Here is a 24,077-nt window from a genome sequence, read left to right on the forward strand (position 1 = left end):
AATTTTCAGTTATATTCAAACATAGACCCTGACAGCCCAGAAGGGCAAGTGCTTTTAAAGGTACAAAATTTGTCACTAAATCTTGGCCAGACATTAGAAAAAAGCTAGAAAAGATTGAGGACTGGCAAGAAAAAGGTATAAATGAGTTGTTAAAAGAGGCCCTGTGGATCTATTTAAGAAGGGAAGAGGAGAAGGCAAAAGCAAAAGCCAGAATAATGGTAACAGTTGCCAGGGAGAGCGTTGGGGCTGATAATGAACCACCAACACATTCTCCTAGAATAAATCAGGGAAAGCCAACACCCTTGAGAGGGCGATATTGGGAAAAACCCGGACTCAGGAGGGAAGGGGAAAGACCAAGAAGAATAGAAGGAGCACCTAATGACAGGGCATGTTATTATTGTGGGGAAGTAGGACACTTTAAGAGAGATTGTTAGAAGCTGAGGATGGAAGAAACAATTGCACAAGAGCAAGAGGCCCTAGAGCGGGTCTTGAGGAGTGATGACTAGGGGTGTCAGGGGCTCTATATGTTGGGGGATCCAATGAAATACCAAGAAGAGCCCCTAGTAAATTTTAGTGTGGGTTCCCAAGAGGAAGACTTTGAATTCTTGGTAGATACTGGTGCTGATAGGTCTAGTATTAATAAACTACCCTTGGGAATGACTATTGGGAGCAAAACATGTGAAATATTAGGGGCAGAAGGAAAACCATTTAGAGCATCAATTATTGAAAAGGTAAAAATAGAGGGAAATTCAAGGCAATGTATAGCAGATATAATTTATTTGCCTAACCTGGAAACCAACCTATTAGGAAGAGATTTACAAGTCCTGCTGGGGGTGGGAATTATACCAGAAAAAGGGAAAATGGTGGTTAGACTCATGAGGTTAACCCAAAGTGACATCAAAGAGATTTACCCCAAGGTGTGGGAAGAGGAAGGAAAATATGTGTATTTGGATATTCCACCAATAAAAGTAGAGATGCACAAAGACACTCCTCCCATACAGGTGAGGCAGTATCCTACATCACCAGAGGGAAGGAGGGGATTGGTACCGGTGGTTGAACATTTATTAAAGAAAGGTATCCTGGAACCATGCATGTCCCCACATAATACCCCCATATTGGCTGTTAAGAAGGCTGAAGGAAAGTATAGACTGGTTCGGGATTTAAGAGAAGTAAATAAGAGGACTATTGCAAGACACCCAGTAGTGCCCAATCCATATACATTATTGAGTTAGATCCCAAGAGAACATGCTGAAGGCAAGAACTTCAATGAGAAAATAATTTCAGCATGGAGTAAGAGCTTCTGACAGCAACCAAGTGTTGCCAGCAGTTGCTCCAGGTGCTCCTGCCAAGAGCCCCTGCAGGCAGGAGCGCAGCCCCCAATGCACGTGGGCTTTGGCTCCCTCTGGCACAGAAGCCCCCCACGGGCACAGGTCTCTGGGGCAGGAGAAGGGCACCAGAGCTGCCAGGGCCCGGGGGGTGGCAGGTCTGCTTGGGCAGGGACTCTGCCACACCTGCTGATGTCAGCGCTCCCCGGGCCCCAGGGGTCCGAGCAGCATTGGTGCTGTGGCCCACACGTTCCTTGTCTGTGTCACACCCGCGGGTTTAAGATGGCCACCAGCCGGGACGTGTCCCAAGGAGGCCGTGCCAGCTTCTGTGGAAGGCCCCGTGCCCTTCCCAGCACAGCTGCGTCGGCAGCCCTGGGGCCTCCTTCTGCTGCCCTGAGCCCGCAGAGCAGGGCAGCGTTTGCTGATGGTTTCAGCCGTTCCTAAAGACCCTGTCGGGCTGTCTTAGACACTTGGGGTGAGGAATTCCTTCCAACCTGGGCCACTTTGGGTGGGCCTGGGGCGGCCCCAGGGCAGGGGGCAGTGTGTGCAGGGGCCCTTTGTGACACGGTGCTGCGTGGTCACCGTGTCATGGAACAGGACAGCGTGTCCAAGGGCCCTTTGTGACACAGGGTGACATAGGAGCTGGCGGTGACAAGACCACGCCAGAGTGCTTGGAGCACGCGACGGGACAGGACGGGACAGAGCGGTGCCGTGAGGAGCCCCCGCACAGCGCACTCGTTCGTGTCTGACCCGGAGCTTTTCCCAGGCGTTATTCCTGCAGCTGACCTCGAGGCCAGACCACAGGACTTGGTGACCTGTGGCCTTCCCGAGGCTTCTCTTCTGCAGGTGCCCTTGAGGGCAGACCGTGGGACTCGGTGCCCCGGAGGCATCTCCCATCCCTGCCACCGGTGCCCTCGAGGCCTGACCACAATCAATCCTTGACTGGAGTCTCCTGTCCTTGTGGTCAGGAACGCTCAAGACCAGAGTGCAGGACTTGCTGTCCTGTAGCCTTCCTGAGGCTTCTCTCTTGAAGGTGCCTTCCAGGCACGACTGCAGGACTCGCTGACTCGAGCTTTTCCGAGGCATCTCTCCTGCAAGTAGCCTCAAATCCAGTCACTGCCATGGAGCAGAGATCCCTGAGAGGGCCCAAGCTGGCCTGGGTGCAGGAGGAGGAAGAAGGCCCTGGAGCTGCCCCAATAGAGGAGATCAAAGAGGTGGTGCGGTTCAAGACTCTACAGGAGGGTGAGTGGCAGAGCTGGGCTTAGGGTTGGTGCCTGCAGCCAGATTGGCACCATTCCATCCCATCCCATGGCATCCCACGGCATCCCATCCCATCCCATCCCAAGGCATCCCATCCCATCCCATCCCATCCCATCCCATCCCATCCCATCCCATCCCATCCCATCCCATCCCATCCCCTGGGGACATGCCCACGGACAGGACAGAAGGGGGGCCGGGCAGACACCCCGCAGCGGCCGTGCTCCATCCCCTGGGGCATCCCGGGGCTGTCCCTGCCTGGGGAGCTCAGGGCTGGGCTGTGTTCTCCGGCCTCTCCCGCAGCCCCTCAGCTCTGGCTGCGCTCGCTCTTTGCCAGATGCAGCCGTGGACCGCACACAAGAGCAGGACCCTGCCCGTGGCCTCTTCCGCAGAACAGTGGAGGTACCTGCAGCCATCCCCACCTGGGCTGGGCCTGCTGTCACCGCTCAGCCGAGCACTGTGCTTGGAGCATTCCATGGAACATCCCTGGCTTCCTGCCCTTCTCCTACACCTTTTTTGCAAATTCATCAAGAGGATTCAGGAGGAAGAGACCAGCACCATGGGCAAAGGGCTCAGAGCATATTCACACACCTTCAAAACCAAGACCTCTGCTGCCCTGCTGGATATGCTCATAGAGGGCGGGTTTTGCAATCCAAAGCAAATAAGCAGCCTATGGTTTGAGGGTTTGATCCTCCCAGGAATTGCTTGGCCTCCCAAGCCACGCCCGCTGGTCACTGGAAGCCTTTGAGGCCATGGCAGTGTGGTGGGAAGGGAAGCACTCCTCTGGGGAAGCTGGGGACATTCCTCCCTCTGGCAGCTTTCCAAGTTTCCCCGTGCCTTCTCCAGGTGCCCGCCATGGTGAGGTACATCCACCAGTGGCTCATGGACAATCAGTTTGCTGAGCAGAGACTGAACAGGGCCCTGCTGGATCTCACCGAAGAACAGCCTGGTGATGTAGTAATGACACTCCTGTGTGTGGCCCCATCCTGTGACAGGTATGGGGCCACCTGCCCAGAGGGCTCAGGGCTCCCCAGCCCATCAGCCTGTACAGCCTGTGCCAGGTGTCTGACCAACAGAGAGTCCCCAGGGCCCTCTGGCTGCTCCCTTTGCCAGCCCTGGCACCTCAGCCCCCGAGCCTGCTGCCATGCTCCCTCGCTGCCCCTCAGGGGCCTGTCCCCACAGGCCTGGGCTGCCTGGGTGCTGCTGGCGAGGGGCAGTGGGCAGAGGCAGAGCCGGCAGCCAGCTCAGGTCCCCGCTGCTGCCCAGGCCACGGTGCTGTGTCCCAGACCCCTCTGAGACAGAGCTCTAACCCCGCAGAGCTGCTTTCACCATGTGGAAGAGCATCATGTGCTCGCCCAGGACTGCCGAGCCAGTGCAGCTGATGCTCCTCGATGTGCTGGGGAGTTGGCCAGAGCACAGCACGTTCACCTCTGATGGGGACAAAACGGGTGTCTTTGTCCTGGCTGTGAGTTTCTGCAACTGGCCTTTGCTGGTCCCAAGGCCACCTGCCCAGCAGCTCTCCATCCTCCTTGCCCCACTGCATCTCCCTGCCTCAGGCGCTGGGCTGAAACCTGGCCTCGGGGCAGCTTCAGGGGCACCAGGCCCGCTGCTCCCCCTGCGTCTCTCCGGGCCTCTCCCTCCCGTGCTCGGGCCCTGCCACACGGACACCTCGGCACTGAGCGCTGTCTCGGGGGGCTTTGTCCTTTGCAGGCAACTCTGGTGATGTGGAAGATCCTCCAGGTGCCCTGTGTCCCACAGATGGTGACGGTGTATTTCCCCCACCTACTTGTGCATCTGCTCTTCCAAGTGTTCTTCAGCACTCTGGATATGCCAGAGGAGGTCGATACCTTCTGGAAGGGATGCCAGCAGCAATACGGCCTTGCCACCAGCCCCAACAGGTACTCCATCCCACTCCTCTGTCCCTGCCACATCCCTGGGCAGGAGCCAGTGCTCCCAGTGTTACCTGGGCTTTGCTCTGCACGCAGGTTTGCAGTGCGGACCCTGAAGTCCCTGCTCTGCCAAATGGAGCACGAGGATGTGGTGCTGGCAATGGAACGCAAGCGTGGCTGGGACACGCTGCTGTGTGCTGACACCCACCACTATGCCGTGGGTCTGCTGGCCAGGTGAGACCCCCTTCTCCCCGCTGCCTCTGACATTTGTGCTCTGTGCCCAGGGTGACCCACACAGTCCCAGTGGTCGTGGGCCAGAGGGCCTTGTCACCGAGGCACAGCCAAGCAGACTGGAAAAGGCTGGCAGAGGAGGGTACCCACAAGGAGCTGCCTCCCAAATAGCCCAGGGCCCCTTGCAGGATGCTGGGGAAAGACCAGACCTATGTGATTCTGTCCTGGGAGAGGTTTGTCCCCCGGCCCAAAGTCTTGGTTACTTTTTCTCCTGCCAGGGAGATATCCCGTGTCTCCATCCCCTTGTGCTCCCGGATCGCTCGCTACCTGCTCCAGCTGCTCAGCACACTGGAGCCACGCTGGGAGCTGCCCGCCCTGGCGTTCCTTGTGGAGGTGAGCCTGATGGCCAGCGCTGCCTCGCTCAGCTGCCTCCCAGCTCTCTGCCCTCTCGTAGCCGCAGCTGCCTGGGACGGGTGCCCGCGCCCTGTGCTGCTGCCTGGGCCCAGCCCTGTGCGGTTCTGGGCTCCTGCCGGCCGGGTCCCCTGTCACTGCCCTGTGCCTTTCAGGTCCTCGAGTGCCTGAACTTGAGTGGAGGCAGTGCTAACAGAGTCCTGCAAATCTTGTCAAGGCACCTGCACAGCAAGTGCAGGGACAGGCGTCGCCTGGCGCTCAGGGCCCTTCTCAAGCTCATTGACAATCCCTCGATGGTGAGAAGGGGGCAGCGGCTGAGGCTGCGCTCGGGAATGCAGTCGCTTGGGCTTTGCTGGGCTTTAGGCGCTGGGGCAGCTGCTCCCAGCTCTCCTGCCTCCTGCTTCAGCTGCCCAAGTGCTCCGCAACAGCCCTTTGGCCTCTAGGCCCTGCGGCAACAGGGTGGCGTTTCACAAACTTGTGTTCCGCACAGAGTGAAAAAATGGGGAGCCTGACTGAAAGTCTTGTGGAGCTCCTGTGCAACGCAGATGGAGAGATAGTTAGCATGACAGTCACGCTCCTCAGCTTTATCTCCCGGGACAAGGACATGCTGATAGGCAGCTCCATTGCACTGCGGCTGGTTGAGGCGCTCCTGCCACTCTTTGACCACGTAAGGCTCACTGCCTCCAGCCACAGCCACTGGCTGCTGCCCGGACACTTTGTGCCCTGTGGATTTCCAGGCCTGAGCCAAGCTGAGCCCCGTGCAGCCGATGCTCAGGTCTTTTTTTCTTCCTTTCATACAGGACAATAGCCAGGTGCAGCTGCTCTCCATCCTGCTCTTCCAAACATTGCTGTCTCTTCCACTGCAAAAGGACAAAAAGGCCCTGAAGACACACGCGCGCCAGAGCCTGCTGCCACTCTTCTTCCACTGCCATGATGAGGATGGGCGTGTGGCACAGGTGAGGACTCGTGGGCTGCTGCTGTCCCCCTGGGAGGTGGCTCAGCTGCCTCCTGCCCTGGCGCCTGCTGGGCTGCAGCCTCCTCCAGGCCTTGGCACAGGGACACAGGTCCTGCGCCCTGGGCTGTGGGGCCATCTCCGCGTCTCTGCTGCTCTCCAGGCTTCTCAGGAAACGCTGCTTTGTGTGGCCCAGTTCCTGAAGAGGAGGGATCTGGAAAAAGTGGTGAAGAAGAAGAAGCTGTGGAAGTTCACCGAGTGCCTGGTAAGGATGGTCTGGAAGTGCCAGCCTCAGGCTGGAGAATCCCCCTGAGCGCGGTGCTCAGTGTGCGGGGCTGGCAGCTGTGCCCCTGCCCGCTGCTGCAGCCAGAGGCGGCGCGGGCTCTTCTCCAGGCTCCTGTGGGCCCGAGCTCACGGCGGTGCGGGCAGGGGAGGCTGGGGCTGGGCGCAGGGAGTGCCCGGTCCAGGGGCTGAGCCAGCGCCAAGCCTTCCCTCCTGCCGCTCTCTCCAGCTGGCAGACGACAGCAGCAGAGCGGCCGAGCACCTGCGCCAGGCCATGCCCTACCTGGAGAGCCCAGAGGAGCCCCTGCGAGAGGCGGCCATCAGGTTCCTGGGTGAGCCGCGAGCCCGGGCTCCCTCCCCGCCCCGCCGCAGCTCGGCCCCAGCCCCGCCTGCTGCCCCGGCAGCGCCATCCGGGCCCGGCGGGGTGGAGCCCCGGCTGGCCTGGGCGCTGCTGCCGCCCTCTCGCAGCCGTGCCCTTGGGCGGCAGCGTGCGGCACGGGCCCGGCTGAGCCCTGCCGGGCCAGGAGGCCGTGTGGCCACAGGGCTGGCAGCGCCGCTGGCAGGGAGCTGTGCCGCTGGGCCGTGACAGGCTCTGTGTTGGCAGGGATGGCCGGGCGGCAGCTGAGGGGGAAGAAGGAAGAGCTCCAGCTCATCTGTGAGGGTGAGTGAGGGCAGCGGGCTGTCAGCGGGGGCTGGCGGGGGAGCTGCAAGCCGTGCCCCGGCTGCGCAGGGCTCTGCTCCCTGTGCGGACGAGGGGCGGCGTGGGCAGAGCACACGGAGATTTCAGGGCCACCTGGGGGATTCGTGGCCAGCAGCTTCGGGCTGATCCCATTTGTCCCTTATTCCCTGCTGGCCGTGGCCGGAGCCAGCTGGGATGGCCCTGGCAGGGAGGTCTCCTCGGGTCCCCTCAGATCCGGGATCTGACCATGGCTCTGTTGCTCTCTCTTTCAGCCCTTGAAGGCACGGCAAATGACATCAGCGTCGCCGTTGGAAGCCTGGCAATTCAAACATTGTACATCCTCCAGGCAGTAGAGAGAGCTGGATATTCCCTCTTGGACAGCCTGCATGATCAGCTCCGCAGGGCATGGAGGACACGGCCTCGTCTCTTGGGGCTCGGCTGGCTGCGCTGCCGGAGCTGTGCAGAGTGCTGATCCCAGAGGCTCTGTCTGCTGGGGCCACCTGAGCCAGCAGGAGTGTTTAATTTCTTCAAGATTGTTCTTTCGTTGTTTTTGCTTTTCTGTAGGATATAAATCTAGGATGTGTTATAATAGACAGCCTCCCAGGATCTTTCTTTTGCTGCCCAGGCTCTGCAGGGCATAGGGGAAGAGGGAGCAAAGGGTGCCTGGGCTCAGAAAGCTGCCCAGGCACGTGCAGGCTTGCAGGGAAAATGGCCAGAAGCCCCTTGGCCTTTGGTGGTTCTGCTGAAGCCTTTGTGCTGCCAACAGAGCCGGTGGGCAGGGGCGGGAGTTCCAGGGATCCCTGTGAGACCGGTGCCTGGAGATGGCCACAAGCCCTGTCCCAGGCAGGAACCGCCATCTGTGTCCTCCTGCCCGTGTGTTGCTGGCTGCATTGCTGAGGGCTCCGAGGTGCCTCTGGATGGGGCTCCTCGGGAACTCCTGTGGGGCTGCGGCGCTGCTGCCGGGCAGGTTGGCCGGGCTGAGGGAGACCCTGAGGGGATGGGGCCACCAAGGGATGAGGGGCTGCGAAAGCCCTGACAGGACAAGGCAGTGGGAAGGCACGGGGGGGATGTGGGAGGCAGTGGGTAACGTTGGCTCGAGGAGGAAAGTGGGTTGGAGCCAAAGAGGCCACTCAGCCCGATGTTCATGGGGCAAACAGAGAGCGTTTGTGCTCAAGCCCTTCCTTCTAAAGGGCCTTTGAAAAAGCCAGTCTGGATAATTTCACTGGTCTGATCTCTGCGCCCCTTCAGATTCTGGCCTGTGAAATGCCTGCAGCCTTGGGAGAGATGTGATGGGCGAGGCCCCTGTCAGTCAAAGCAGGGGCTGGTCCATTCAGCCAGTACAAGGCAGCCTGCACTGTGACACACGGCAACAGAGTGCCAGGCACAGCTGCGGGTGCTCCCCATGAACCTCAGCTCTGGGACCACTGTCTGCCCCAAGCTTCAGGGCTGCAGTGGGAGCTGGGCTCTGCCCTGGGGCCATCCTGCAGGGACAGCTGCAAACAGGGAGCATTCCCTTGCCACCAAGAGCCAAGCCAGGGCTGCAGGGCAGCTGCTCCAGCCCGGACGGCACTGTTGGGTGCTGCGCTCTGGGGCTGGGGCTCCCCGCACAGGGGACTGGACTGGTGTGCCAGAGGAGACAGAGAAGCTGCAGCTTCAGCCTAACTGAGGTGGGTGCATGGGCTGGGAAGAGTGGGGAGGCCCAAGGGGATTCACAGAGCTCACCCTGCTGAAAGGACAAGGAAAAGGGAGTGGGAGCTCAGCAGTGAGGAGAGCGGAGGGCTGGAGAGCAGCTCTGAATGCCACTAAAATCCAACCAGACCTCTGAGACATTGCTGCTCCTCAGCCAGTGACAGGATGAGTCCCTAAGCCAGGGGCTCGGCCTTCCTCGTGGTGAGGCGCATCAAGGAAGGCAACAGTGCTGGGAACTCACTGGGGGAAAAGAGGGAGCAGTTGGGAAGTAAAAGGCAGGTGGGGGAGAGAATTGTTCAGCAAAGGCCTGAGCTACAGCTTGAGCAAGCTGAAAAATGGCATTTGGGGTCATCCCAGATTGATTTCATTTCAGAAGCTATTGAACAAGTTTAATTTTTGGGTGGTGGCATGTTTTCCCTTGGAGGTGTACACTCTGCAAACTTGAGCTGTGTTGCTGAAATGCTCAAGCAAGTCTGTGCTGCAGGTCACACCATTTCTTCTTTGGCTGACTGGGGCCCGGTGCTGAGCTCCAGCAGAGCCCTGGCAGAGCCCAGAGCAGCCACGCCTTGGGCACAGCTGGGCTGGCTCTGCCCTCACATTGCTCTGACATCTTTGCATCAGACAAGCCCATTCCGAGCACAGCCCTGAGCTTTCTGCTTTGGCAGGTGAGCGAGACTCTCCTGCAGGCCAGGAGATTGCGCTTGGGGACACACATCCCATTGGCAAGGACCAAACTCTCCACAGTCCCAGCTGAATGCCTGGACCTCCCCAGGATGGTTTGTCTGTCCCACTCTTCATTCCTTTTTGGCTGTGTGAAAAATGCATATTTTATGATTGGCTTTACGCAATAGTTACAATGAATATTATATGTGTAATGTTGGAAAGTTATGCTGTATTAATTATCTCAAGTAGTGTGTTGAATGTATTTTTAGGTTATAACACAATGTTAAAATAGAAAGTATACTATGTAAGATCCTTTTTAACTAGCTCAAGAAAGAGATGAGATAATCAAGGAATTCTTCGCACAAAGATAACAATTTCAGAAACCCCTAAATTTTCCAGAGGAGAGGAATTTATGGCTTTCCTTATCAACAGAAACGAACTTCTTCAAGCCTGACTTAGACTCGAAGGCGCCTGGGGATTAATAGAAACTTTTTAGCAAGTACCAGACGAATTTCTTGTTTTAAATAAAATATATGCATAATCATGAAGTGTTTTGTATATGCAACAGGCTATTGTTTTTAAGGTGATTTCTTTGTTCACAAGGCATGCTTGTCGTGGCTTAAGTGCCCGAGAGCATCCGGACGTCCGTAATTCTTTGCTTTTTATTTATTTTTTATTTTTATTACCTGTCAGTTGACTTGTAACGAAAAAACAGTCGTCATTACAGGGATGCTTGACACAGGGGCAGATGTCACAGTCATTTCATACATCTTTTGGCCCCAGGAATGGGACTTGGTTGCACCTTTGGGTTCTCTCACAGGCATAAGAGGAAGTTCCCTATGCATGCAGAGTGAGAACGCATTCGTTATCAAAGGTCCAGGACGAAAAACAGCAATCATTCGTCCTTTCATTGTGCAAAAACTCATCACAGTGTGGGGAAGAGACCTCTTAGCACAGTGGGGACCGAGATTGGAATTGGATTTTTAACGGGGGTCACTGTGGCACTCACCACTCTGAAATTGACTTGGAAAACCAATGATCCTGTTTGGGTGGATCAGTGGCCCCTTGAACGAAAGAAATTGAGTGCATTGAAAAAGTTAGTCCAGGAACAGCTGCAGAAGGGACACATCAAACCAACAAATAGCCCATGGAATTCCCCAGTGTTTGTCATTCACAAGAAAACTTCAGGATCTTGGAGACTGCTTCACGATCTCAGGAAGATCAATGAGGTCATCTAAGATATGGGGCCACTCCAGCTGGGACTTCCATCTCTCTCAATGATCCCGAGAGATCATTGGATGATTGGTTGCTTGTCATCATCGATCTCAAGGACTGCTTTTTCAGCATTCCACTCCATCCAGATGATGCTCCACGTTTTGCATTTTCCGTCCCAAGTTTCAACAGGGAGGAACCCCTGCAAAGGTACCATTGGACCGTTCTTCCACAGGGTCTCAAAAATTCTCCGACCATCTGTCAATGGTATGTGGCTCAAGTTTTGCGTCCAGCACGGGAGAAACATCCGAAAACAAAAATCGTTCATTACATGGATGATTTGCTCATCACGGCACCAACAAAACAGGAGGTGCAGAGAGTCTGCAACTGTGTGATCGCAGAGGTTCAAAAAGCAGGAATGGAAATTAGTGCCTCAAAAATACAAGAAATTGCACCTTGGAAATATCTGGGACGGAGGATCACAAAGCAAACAATAAGGCCACAAAAACTGGAGATCAACACAAAAGTCACCAATCTGCAGGACTTGCAACAGCTTTTGGGGGAGATCAACTGGATGAGACCGATCTTGGGAATCACAAATGATGACTTTTTGTCACTGCTCGATCTCCTGAGAGGGGACAACAACATCAGATCTCCCAGAACTCTCACGCCTGAAGCACGGAAAGATCTTGAAAAGATCACAGATATGATTCAACAGAGACAGGCACATCGCTTTGCGGAATCGCTGCCTTTCCATTTGGCGGTGTTGGGGGAAACAGCACAACTGCATGGGTTGATTTTTCAATGGGATTCATCTCAAGGAGACCCTCTTCTGATGATAGAGTGGGTTTTTTTAGCTTACAGGCCCTCAAAAACAATTCTCACAGACTTGGAGATGATGGCTCAGATCATCATCAAAGCAAGGACAAGGTTGCTGACAATGTCAGGCAGAGATTTCTCAATCATTCATTTACCTTTGAAGAAAGATTATTTTGAATGGGCAATGCAAAACTCACAAGATATTTCCATTGCGTTGTTAGGGTATCCAGGGGTTTGCCCAGATCATTTCCCACCTCACAGAATGCTAAATGCAAAAATAAGTTTTAGAGAAAAAGCAAAAATAAGTCAGGGACCAGTGGAAGGGGTGACAGTGTTCACTGATAGTTCAGGAAAAACTCACAAATCAGTGATCACATGGCAAAACCCAAAAACAGAGGAATGGGAATCAGACATCAAGACAGTGCAGGGTTCACCACAAATTGTAGAATTGGCAGCAGTGGTCAGGGCTTTTCAGTTGTTTCCGGAACCTCTCAATCTGATCACAGATTCAGCATATGTTGCGAATGTGGTCAAACGATTGGAGGGATCACTTTTGAAGCACACAGATAACGAAATTTTATATTCATATTTATCATGCATGAGAACAATCCTAGAAAATAGGGAACACAAATACTTTGTTACACACATCAGGGCGCATTCCTCACTTCCAGGGTTTTTAGCAGAAGGGAATGCTCGCGCAGACAAGCTCACAACGTCCATCTCGCAGACACTGCCAGACATTTTCGAGCAAGCAAAATTGAGCCATGCATTCTTCCATCAAAATGCTCAAGCATTGATGGAATCCTTTCGCCTTTCAAAAAGCCAAGCGAAGGAAATCATCAGTGCTTGCCCAGATTGCCAACTTGTGCAGCCACCTGCATCCACAGGAGCAGTCAATCCAAGAGGATTGCAAAGTCTCCAGCTGTGGCAAACTGATGTCACAAAATACCCATCTTTTGGGTGGCTCAAAAACATCCATGTTTCAGTTGACACATTCTCAGGGGCAATTTTTGCATCATTACATACAGGGGAAACCTCAGAACATGCCTGCAGACACTTTTTACAAGCATTTGCATCATTAGGGGTGCCACAAGAAATAAAAACAGATAATGGACCAACCTACACAGGCAAAGTTCTTGACAGATTCTTAAAAAAATGGGGAGTCAAACACATTTTCAGAATTCCTCATTCTCCCACAGGTCAAGCAATCATCGAAAGAACACATCATACCCTGAAATCCCTTTTGGATAAACAGAAAAGGGGGGAGGCAGGTGCAACACCTTATATGCGGTTGAACAAAGCTCTGTATGTGTTGAATTTTTTAAATGGCTCTTTCTCAGAGCCCACTCCACCAATTATCAGACACCTCACGAACAACACACAAGCAAAACTAAGGGAAAATCCTTTAGTTTTGATCCGAAACCCAGAGACAGGACAAATGGAAGGCCCATTCACATTAATCACTTGGGGCAAGGGTTTCGCTTGTGTCTCCACAGGGTGAGGGCTGAAGTGGGTGTCAGCAAGGCACGTGAAACCTTACCGGGTGCAGACGCAAGCGGACACAGATCCAAGAAGCAAAGAGACAGGCACGCAAACGAAGGCAGACAACGGCGCTGCAAACATCTCATCAGACAACGATTGACAACTCAGAGACTTGGGGTTCTTCTTGGGACTCGAGTGTCATTCGGGTGTTGCTGCACTGCAAGGTTTCTCACAGAGAGTGAGGACATGAGCATGGGGTTCAGACAGATAGTGTTCATGTGCTTCATTCTTTTGCCTGTTGCCATGGGCAATAGGGCACATTTTCCCATGAGACAGCCAAAGGGAAATGTGTGGGAAACTTTGGCAAAGGCAGCAGGTCTGGACAGCATTTGTCTGACTCATTCAAGGCCAGGGAAACCATTCTCGACATGTTTGGTAGGTGTGCCGGTGAAGGAATGGCCGATCCCAAAGAACATCCCTCCAAAGGTTCTGAAATCTTTTTCGGATCCTGTGGAAGGATGGCATGTTTGGACACAGTTCCTTCCTGTGGCTCATTTCGAACCCCAGGAATTGGACATCTTTGGGTCAACAAGAATGAAATTTTGCATCATATTCAACCCATCGGGAGTGACAGAGACAGATAACCACACGATAGATGTCACTCCAAACCAGCTCTTTTACAGAAATGCATCATCCTGGTGCAATTACACCAAGATGATGAGCAAACTATCCCTCCAGAATCCAGCCGTTTTACCAAAAGGAATTTTCTTGATTTGTGGGGACAGAATTTGGCCTGTTATCCCTGCAAAAATCAGGGGCGGTCCATGCAGCATTGGAGAACTCTCATTGATAACACCCAATTTGAAAACTTTGAGGAAACAGTCACGCAGGGAAATAAGATCCATTGAACAATATAGCCCAAATTGTGATGATGAGGTTTATACCTGAAACAAGGCTCGGAGAATTGCAGTAGCAATTTTCTCACCCCAAGCAGCATTGGGGGTGGCCTTGACACAATTGGACCACATGGCGTGTTGGCTGAGCAAACACACTCCTGCCATTTCTTCTGCACTGAGCGACATGTTAACAGATATCGACAGCGCGAGACAAGCAACGCTTCAGAACAGGGCGGCAATTGATTATTTGCTGCTATCACATGGACATGGGTGTGAAGAATTTGAGGGGATGTGCTGCATGAACTTGTCTGCTCACTCGAAATCTATCCATGAAAATATAAAACAAATGCAAAACAGCATCAGCAAATTGCAAAAGGTTGCAGGATCCTGGGGGGATGACTTCATCAACCTTTTTAGTCTCTCACCATTGTGGAGGGAGCTTTTGAAGATAGCATTTTATATCCTTACAGGATTTCTAGTTCTTCTGCTTGTTCTGCCGTGCATTTTTCTATGCATTCGGCGGGTCATGGACAAAGTGGCAAGGCAGGTCTTCTTAGTGCAAACAGGAGGGGGAGATGTCGGAACCCAAGGTGTCCCTCAGACACTCTTGGATGTTCCGGCTCCAGGGCAGAAGCCTCTGAGACCCTAGCAGGCAGCCAGAAACCCCTGTGGTTTTGAGTTTGACCCATGGAACAATTTACCAACTTTGCAGGGAGAACAAGAAATCACAAAAGTTTAGATATTATAATAGAAGTAATCACAAAGCAAAAGGTAGGATTTTTGAGTGCTGTACAGGGGGATTTTAGGCCTTGTACAGAGAGGTCTGAGTTTTGTACATGGGGGACAGAAGTTCTAAGATGGAGGGATTTGGGCGTGCCCTGTCCTCCTTCTTTCTCCTTCCTATTCCCCATGTTCTTGGTGATGTTGGCACTTACAGATTGGTTTAGAGTAGAAAGCCACTGTTCAATATAGGTAATAGGCATTGGGGAACATTTAATAAACATTTAATACGTAATGTGTAATATAAAAGATGGCATCAGCCCCTTGGGCCGGAGAGACGAAGACGAAGGGAGACAGAGAGACGAAGATGAAGGGAGACGGAGAGAGACGCAGAGGGAGAAGGAGTCAGGGAGAATGGCAGGAAGTCTGAGTGCCTTGAGATAACATGCAATAAACTGCCTTGAGACCAGACGACTGAAGACTACTGAGTCTTTCTTTGAAGGCACGGGTGGGAGGAGAGACTTTACCACCACCCGGAGTCACCACAATCTGGGGGAGATTACGACACACATTTCCCCTCCCATTTTTTGCATGCCTTCTTCTGTCCTGGGGGGTCTCTCTGGTGGTCCCTGGTGGTCGTGGACCCCAATGTTCCTGTCAGCCTGGCTGAGCTGGCAGGACACTGAGGCTGGTGAATTTCAGTTCCCCTTCTCACACAATGGGCATTGTGTGCTTTCCATAGGCCCGGGGTTTTGCAGAACGAGCATTGTGTGTGCTCAGCAGGTGGAGACAATTTATCATCTGGGAACGTGAGGTCACAGAGTGGGATATGACATCACAGAGTGGGTTATGTGAGGTCATCACACAACTATGGTATCATTGGCTGTCTCTGTGACATCACAGAGTCAGCTGTGACATCACAGGGCAGAGGTCTGACATCACAGAGCAGGCTATGACATCACAGAACAGGCTGTGACATTAGAGACCAGCTGTGTGACATTCGAGAAATGTAGAGGAATTTCTCATGGAACAAGGGCATGATATCCTTGATGGCATTTCTTTGCAGGAACTGGACAACCCTGGCCTGCAGATTACGGAGATACTTTAGTTACTTGAGAAGAATTTAGGACCTCCTTGGAAAGACAATAAGCTTTGTATCAATACAATAGTCTATGCTGGATGCTGAAAACTGTCACGTACTATAACCTGATCAGACGCTTGTAGTATAACAGCCAATCAATAAGTGACTTGTAGATGTAATCATATGACCTTAACCAATGAATGTTAATTAGCTATTGTATGATGTAAGGCAATAAGGAATAAAATATGGATAAATTAGACCATAAAGGAGGAGGACATGTAGCCATAGTGGTTTGAGTGTCATTACTCCGGCCGGCTCTCCGTGGAACCCTCTTCATACTGGCACCATGAACAGGGACTCCTTTGCTTAAATGCAGATCGCTTAAATGCGGAAGGCTCCCAAACATCAGGTAAGCACCTGATTTGGGAGCCGGAGAGCTGGAGGCAGGAGAGGCCTGGTAGGCAAATGCAAGAGCAGAGTCCGGAGCTTGAGCGGCCGATCAAGCCCCTGCCAAGGTAAGACCAGGATGGAATTAGACGTCAGTTAAATTACTGACAACTATCCTCTCAAAGAGAGGTGAGGACACCAAAGAAGAAGAAGTAATAGCCCTAATAAAATGGGCATGTAAAAAAAAGGAAAGCTTTCTGAACCTGCCCTGCTCTTTAGTGAATCTGAATGGTAAGAGGTAGGAAACTACCTCCGGGACATCAGGATAGAAGGTGGAAAAAATGGAAAAGAAGCAAGGGAGTTAGGAGTTACTTGGAAATCTATCACCAATACATCAGAGATTATGAAAGCTGAGAAAAAGGTAGCTGCCGCAGCCATTGAGGATTTGGGAGGTGATGTGAGTGGAGCAAAGCAACAAGTTCCTTCCAAGCCGTCACATCTCGCTAACATTTTTGGAGTTGGAAAGGTCCCCATGAAAGGAATCTCTGCCCCTGTTTGCTCTAATTTGCAAGAGTTGCTAAATAATCCATCACAAAAAGAGGAGGTTGCCCCATCAGAGTCTGCTGCAGCTGGTCAAAAATTAGAAAAAGTAACTGATCCCCCCTTCAAGAGAAGCCAGAGATATGGAAGCAGTGCCTGAAGCAGCAGAAATAGAAGAAATTCCTGAGGCGGTGGGTGATGCAAGGCCGAAAAAGGCAGCTTCAGCTTGCGGGCAGAAAGGAAAAGAAAAGAATGCTGCCCTTCCCTGTGCCCTCCTTTGCCTGACATAGCATCAGACGAATCTATGCTGTCGGCTGAGTCTGAGGGAGAGGAAAAAGATAGAGTTAGAAGGTCAAAGCACTCTGAATCTAAGTACAAAGCTAAAAAATCGGATTCTAATGACTCAATTCAAGAAGTGTTAAAGAAATTAGCAGAATTATCCATACGGCAGGAACAATTGGAAAAACGAACAGAGACTGTGTCAGTGCTAAAGACTATTCTGACACCCCTTTCCATCCCTGTCCCTGTGACACCCCCTGAGGAGCCTACTGCTCCACCCATGCCCGGATGCCTTGCAATACCCCCGCAGGCACCAAGGCCGGAAAAAGATCCAATTCAACAGCGATGGTCGGGTGTGATTCCAGATGCTATCATAGAAGGTGAATGGCAGGCTGCCAGTTCTCTTGCTTGCCCTGCAATAGTCAGTAATAATTAAGCAAATTGGGAACCTCATGATTGGAAAATATTGCAACCAGCAAAACAAGCAGTTCCTAGCCATGGTATTCGATCAGAAGCTACCCGACAAATTATTCCGTTTATTTCTACAGCAGATGTCCTTGCCCCTGCTGGCTGTGCAAGAGTTGCTTCCCTTCTCCTCACTCTGTCTCAGTATTTGTTGTTTGAAAGAGAATGGAAAAGATTAGCAGTTGAAGAAGCAAATAAACATTTAATAGTAGGAGACCCTCTGTATGGTATACAGACAGACATGCTAACTGGGCAAGGACCCTATTCTAACACACAGGTTCAGCTACCATATCCTATTCAAATGCACCAAATTGCCCAGACTTGAGCCCACTGAGCTCTTTTGTCTATACCTGATAAGAAAATCCTGCACCTTAGACCGCTGTCCGCCAAGGAAGAACAGAGCCCTGTGGACTATTCCTAGACCCTTTGTCAGCAGCAATAAAAGGTAATGCAGATTTGCCTCCTGAACTCCAGGAACATATGTTCCGCACTCTCGCTTTTGAAGGAGCAAATGCCAGAACGAGAGCAATCCTGGCAACATTACCCCAAGGGAGCCCAGTTGACAAAATGCTTATGAGAGCCACTCGGGCAGAACAGAATAATCAGACAGCCGCCTTCACGGCAGCGATAAAAGAAACATTAAAGGAACAAGGTCATGTAATTGCAGCTGCTCTGTCTGGAAACAGAGGCAAGCAAGCTAAAATAAAAGGTCAAAATAACAGAAAGATTAAAACTGCTACCTGCTTCCCATGCGGTGAATTTGGGCATATGCGGCGAAGCTGTTCCAAAACCGTTTGGTGTCATGTGTGTAACTCTGACACTCGTGCCACCGCTGCCTGTGCTCACAAACCGTCAAGAAACATGCAGAGCAGCGCGACCTGTCTCCGCACAAAGACACAAGTACAGACCCCTTCAACCCAACACACCCCTTCGACACAGATGAAAAATACGGTTTTCTATACCAGGGCGTCCCAGCCACCCGAGGGAGTCTCGGAGTGGATGTGGCAACCACAGTAGAGGTAACCCTGAGCAACAAAGAGGTAACATTGATTCCAGCTGAAGTAAAAGGCCCTGTGCTCAGGGCTGAGTCTCCAGCCCGAGGGCTTTTACTTGGCAGGTCGTCAACAAGCAAACAAGGAGTAATTGCATTACCCAATGTAATAGATGCAGATTTCATAGGGCAAGTACAAATCATGGCCTGTGCTTTACAACCACCTGTAACAATTCCTAAAGGCAGCAAGATTGCACAAATACTTCCTTATGACAACTTTCTTACACATCGAGAATATTATGAAAAACTCAGAAAACAAGGCCAAGTAGCTAAAGTAAGAGGAAATAAAGGTTTTGGATCCTCTGGATATGATGTGTTTTTCACATTGGACCTTAATCAAAGACCATATCCAAAAATTCAACTGAAAAAGGGCAGTCAACAAATTAGTTTAGAACCATTACTAGACACTGGAGCAGATCTCACCATCATTAATCAACATATGTGGCCTCAGACATGGGAATTACAATCTCCAGTTGCCCAGGCAGTGGGGGTGGGAGGAGCAAAAGCACCAAAACAAAGTAAAGACTTAATTACTTTGCAGTTTGAAGACGGCCAAACAATTGTAATTAATTGTAATTGTAATGCCGCTTCCACACACTTTACCAGGATTGATTGGAAGGGATGTTTTGCCACAACTAGGACTGGTCCTGACAACAGATCAGCATTTTGTGCCACGGCCACTGGGCGGCAGCCGCCCATTCTAAAAATTACATGGTTAACTGAAAAACCAGAGTGGGTAGACCAGTGGCCGAAGACCTCAGAAAGGCTGCGCTTTGCAGAAGAGTTAGTGCAGGAACAGCTAAAAGCCGGTCACATTCAACCTTCCACAAGCCCGTGGAACACTCCTATATTTGTCATCCTGAAAAAATCTGGCAAGTGGCGACTTTTACGTGATTTACAAAAAGTTAATGATCAAATGTTAGGTATGGGTGCACTGCAAAGTGGCCTTCCTGCTCCTACAATGATCCCACAAACTTGGCAAATCATAATAGATTTAAAGGACTGTTTTTTCACAATTCCTTCACACCCTGATGATACACAGAGGTTTGCATTTACTCTGCCATCTGTCAACCGTGCAGCCCCTGCCAAACACTATGAATGGGTAGTTTTACCCCAGGGGTCCAGAAAGAATCCAAGTATGTGTCAAATCTTTGTGGATTGGGCACTTCAGCCTGTGCAAAAGCGATGGTCTCACATGCTCATTTATCACCACATGGATGATATTTTGTTTGCTGCCGAATCTGATTTAACAGATAGTGAATTTGAGTGGATCATCAACCATTTGCACTCCTGTGGACTGACTGTCACCCCTGAAAAGGTCCAGCGTTCTGTACCATGGAAATACCTGGGTTGGCTCATCTCGGACGCTCAGATCAGGCCACAAAAGGTAACCATCACTGCACAGATCGGTACCCTGCATGATGCTCAAAGGCTTTTGGGAGACGTACAATGGGTTCGTAATCTAGTTGGCATCACCAATGATGACCTCCTCCCCTTCCAGTCTTGGCTGCATGGCACCGAGGCACAAAGACCCCACACCTGTTCACCAGAACAACAGGCTGCCCTGCATGCAGTAGCTCGTAAGATTCAAACAGGATGGAGTAATCGCCGATTGCCAGATCAGCCATTATCTCTTCTGATCTGCAACGCCACCACTTCTCCCCTTGCCATTATCCTACAATGGCAAAAGAAAAAGGGGGAGGACACGGCCATCATTCTTGAGTGGGAGTTTTTGCCAATGCAACTATGGCATCGTATTTCGTATCGGTCAGAAGTATTAGCAGCTTTGGTAGGAAAAGGGAAGGACAGAATCAATGAACTAGATGGAGCTGAGGCTGCAGACATCAGCATCCCGGTCCATGGAGATGATCTGGAATGGCTCCTGTGGCATTCGATTGAAGTGCAAGAAGCCTTGATAGGCTCTACAGGAACTGTACATAATAATCGACCAAAAGGGCCTCTTTGGAAGATGCTTGAACGATACGGGTCAAAAGACCACTCTGTTCTGAAAGGCCAGTTAAAGGGCCAGTTAAAGGTGTTTACAGATGCAGGGCGAAAAATGAAGAAGGCTGCATGTGTGTGGCAATCAGAAAATCACTGGCAGAAGCACATCATCCTTGGGCAACAGAGAGACAGCCTCCAAACCTTAGAACCGAAAGCCGTGTGCTGGGCTTTTGGAAACTGGAAAGATACACCTGTAAACATAGCATCAGAGTCATTGTGTGTAGTCGGCGTAGTGCAGCGCATTGAAGATGCTTTGCTACGAGAAAGAAAAAAGCAGCAGCTTGGTGAACTGTTTGTACAGTTCCATACCACGCTTCAGCAAAGAGAGCAAGAATTCTGCATGATGCATATCAGAAGCCATCAGTGGAACATTAGATTAGGCAAAAGCAATGCACAAGCAGATGAAGCAGTCAGTTGTTTTGCAATAACACCTCCAAGAAACAAATTGGAAGAAGCCCGAAACAGCCATGAAATTGTGAAAAATGCATCTTTTATGACTGGCTTTTCACAAATACTAAAATGAATATGATATGTGTAATATGAGAAAGTTATGCTGTATTAATTCTCTTGAGTGGTGTGTTAAATATAATTTTAGGTTGTAACATAATGTTAACATAGAAACTCTGCAATGTAAGATTTTTTACTAGCTCAAGAAAGGGATAAGATAATCAAGAAACTCTTCGCAGAGAGATAACAGTGACAGGACACAAAGAGTTACGGCCTCCTTATCGGAAAAGACAAACATTCTTCTACCTTCTCTCCATCTTTATGGAAGCACCAGGATGAAGGGGAAGAAGTTGACAAAAACCAGAAAAGTTCTTAATTAGCAAGGAATTTATGCATCATATATGAGATAGATGAATATGCAACAGGCTGTTGCTTTTAAGGGTTATTCCTTTGTTCGCAAGGCATGTTTTTGGCAGCTTAGTGCCCAAGAACATCCGGACGTCTGTAATTCTTTGCTTTTAATTGTCTTGTCATTGTCCCAACCCTAAATTTTTATTGCTCTAATTGCATTGCTATTTTTATAACCATTTTATTATTATTAAACTTTTAAAAAATTTAAAAACAAGTGTCTGGCATTTTTCACAAAATGTTTCATCAAAATGCAAAATCATTGCATCGACCGAACAGAATCCCTTTGGCAGATGCAAAAGGAATTGTTCGTTCCTGTCCTCAGTCATGAGGACATGGACATGTCCCCCTGCTAGTCATCATGGGCCTGGTATAGGGTTTAAACCCAAAAGGTTTAAAAGCATTCCAAATTTGGGAAATGGATGTAACACATGTTCCTGAATTTAGAAAGTCTAGATGTGTCCATTTAACAATTGATACATACTCTCACTTCATTTGGGCCACTGCCCAGGCTGGAGAAAAGGCAGTTCATGTTGAAAGACATTTAACAGCCTGTTTTGCAGTTATGGGAGTGCCTGCAGAAATCAAAACAGATAATGGCCCTGCTTGCAGTAGTTTATGGGTTGCTAGATTTATGAGAACATGGGGTGTGAAACATGTCAGGGGAATTCCACACTCCCCTACAGGACAGGCCGCAGTCGAGAGAGCAAATCGCACAATAAAAGAATACTTGAGGAAAGAAAAGACAACTGAGATTGATGCAAGTAAACGGTTAAATAAAGTATTTTTTATATGGAATTACTTGTCTCTAACAGAAGGAAGAAAGGGGCCTCCTGTTGTTATACATCATCAGGCTATTGAAAACAGTCAAAATCAAACCATTCCTGGGATGCAAGTTCATTCTAAAAACATGACTACGGGCAACTGGGAGGGACCCAGTCCAGTGCTCTTTATCGGTCAAGGATATTTCTGTATTTCCACAGGTAAAGAACCTTTGTGGGTCCCTAGCAGATTTGTCTGCTCTGCATGTCAACCCCAGCAGAATGAGGGGAATATCAATATCAACTCTACTTCTTCCCAATCTTCAAGAGATTCCACAAAGAATTCGGACCAATCCCACCTTCCATAGAAGACGTTGTGTCAAAAATAATAGCAGGACAATCATTTGGACTGCTAGCTTGTAATGCCGTGTTAAGAAAGTGCTATAAAAACTCTGTTTGTGAGAATTGTGGAAAGCAAGCTGACATAGTGTTACATTGCAGTAGTTGTGGAAAGAATTTTGTTATACAGTGGAACCACTTGCAAACTGATCATGCTTTGTGCTCAGACTGCTGAGATGTCATTGTTAGTATTACCTTTGAAGAACCTGGTAGAGCATTTTTGAACCTTGAGCCAGATCAGCCTTTTCCAGAAACATAGATACCAGAAAATATTGAAGGCCTATACAAAGCTTTCTTTTGGCATGTTGTAACCAAGGCTTACACTGTTGTCTTAGCCACAAAAAGAACGCAAGCTCTTAGCTTGTGGTGTTCATTTTGCCAGTTAGGAACAAGAATTACAAAATTCTTGTTTCATTTGATTATAGGGCTGTTAGGACTGACAAAACTGTCCTTGGAGAAGACAGCATGGATTAACATCCAACCATGAACAAATATGTGGGTTCCCTGGGCCAATCAGACAGGGCAAAAATCATTCTGTTTATCACTAGCTACCCCCTCTGATCCCTTTTGTACTTGCTTCATCGGAGTTCCTTTGAACAATCTCACAGAATTCAGGCCTTGGACAAAAGTAAAGTCTATCCCAAGCCTGAACAAGCAGCAGATGAGTTTTGTACTACCGCCTGTTGTTGTTGTGGCAGGACAGGAACAAAGAACTCCAGTTCAGAAGTGAGAAGGAAAACTGATTTATTTCAAATGCACCACTCTCTTTAGAGAGAACATTGTGCAGACAAATTTCATTGGTCTTAAAGTAAAAACATCTCACACCATTGTTGTGCTCTGAATGATGCACGGTGGCAGAATATATCTATAAACAATATGAACAACAAGAGACATCGTGAATTCTTTACATTCTTTTCCAACTCTCTCCCAGGCCCAGCCTGGTAGAAATCTCTCTTTTTCTCTCTGACTGAACTAAGAATATCCACAACAATGAAATGAAACAAAAGGCGTTCCAATTAATTGCTGCAAACAACTCAAAATTTCAACCAAATCCCCTAGGGTCCCGAGCATTCTTAATTGCAAAAAGGACTGAATGTTACAGGTATAAAAAGAACCTCAGGAGCTTGACATGTTAGGGTCTGCTCCAGGAAATTACTGTCTAGTTTTTGGATTTCAGAGAAAGGACATTAGCTCCGAAAACCTTCAGGCATTCAAACCAAGAAGTAATAGTACTTGCATTGCCCTGGATCCCCTTGGTACAACAACATTCCTGCTGTTTGTGACAATTGGATTTGGCCTGTTCCATGGTTTAGGGCCACGGCACAGATGTAACCTCCAGGAGTATTCCTCATTTGTGGGGATCGTGCCTGGCCTGCCATACCTGCTAAAGCAGCAGGAGGACCGTGTTACTTTGGCAAATTAACATCATTTGCCCCCAGCATCCAACAGGTACTCAACATAAGTCACAAGTCTCAACGTGTTAAGCGTAGCGTACACCAATTAGAATTAGGACCTGACTGTAGAGATGATGTTCAATTGTGGGGACGACCATCTGTCATTTTAACATCAATTTTTGCACCAGGAGTTGCTTCCGCCTGAGCTTCTGAACTAATAAGACGACTGGCTTGTTGGACAGGGAAACAAAGTAATATCACCTCCAAAATATTAAGTGAGCTCACCACTGACGTTGGCAGTAGACGACACGCTGGATTACAGAATCGTGCCGCAACTGATTTCTTGTTACTGGC

At 50.0% G+C, this 24,077-nt stretch overlaps 1 protein-coding gene across 1 annotated transcript; it reads left to right on the forward strand.

Moving 5' to 3' along the window:
- Positions 1–2,325: 2,325 nt before the first annotated feature.
- Positions 2,326–7,617, forward strand: LOC128783300 (uncharacterized). Its single transcript, XM_053933957.1, has 14 exons — positions 2,326–2,567; positions 2,920–2,984; positions 3,429–3,577; positions 3,900–4,047; positions 4,293–4,480; positions 4,568–4,705; positions 4,981–5,095; positions 5,269–5,409; positions 5,604–5,780; positions 5,914–6,069; positions 6,229–6,330; positions 6,577–6,679; positions 6,952–7,008; positions 7,299–7,617. Exons 1-14 carry the CDS (start codon positions 2,447–2,449, stop codon positions 7,496–7,498), a joined length of 1,860 nt encoding a protein of 619 aa, XP_053789932.1. The 5' UTR covers positions 2,326–2,446; the 3' UTR covers positions 7,499–7,617.
- Positions 7,618–24,077: the final 16,460 nt, after the last annotated feature.

The sequence above is a fragment of the Vidua chalybeata genome, unplaced genomic scaffold, assembly GCF_026979565.1.
Source record: "Vidua chalybeata isolate OUT-0048 unplaced genomic scaffold, bVidCha1 merged haplotype W_reject_6, whole genome shotgun sequence".
NCBI lineage: Eukaryota > Metazoa > Chordata > Aves > Passeriformes > Viduidae > Vidua > Vidua chalybeata.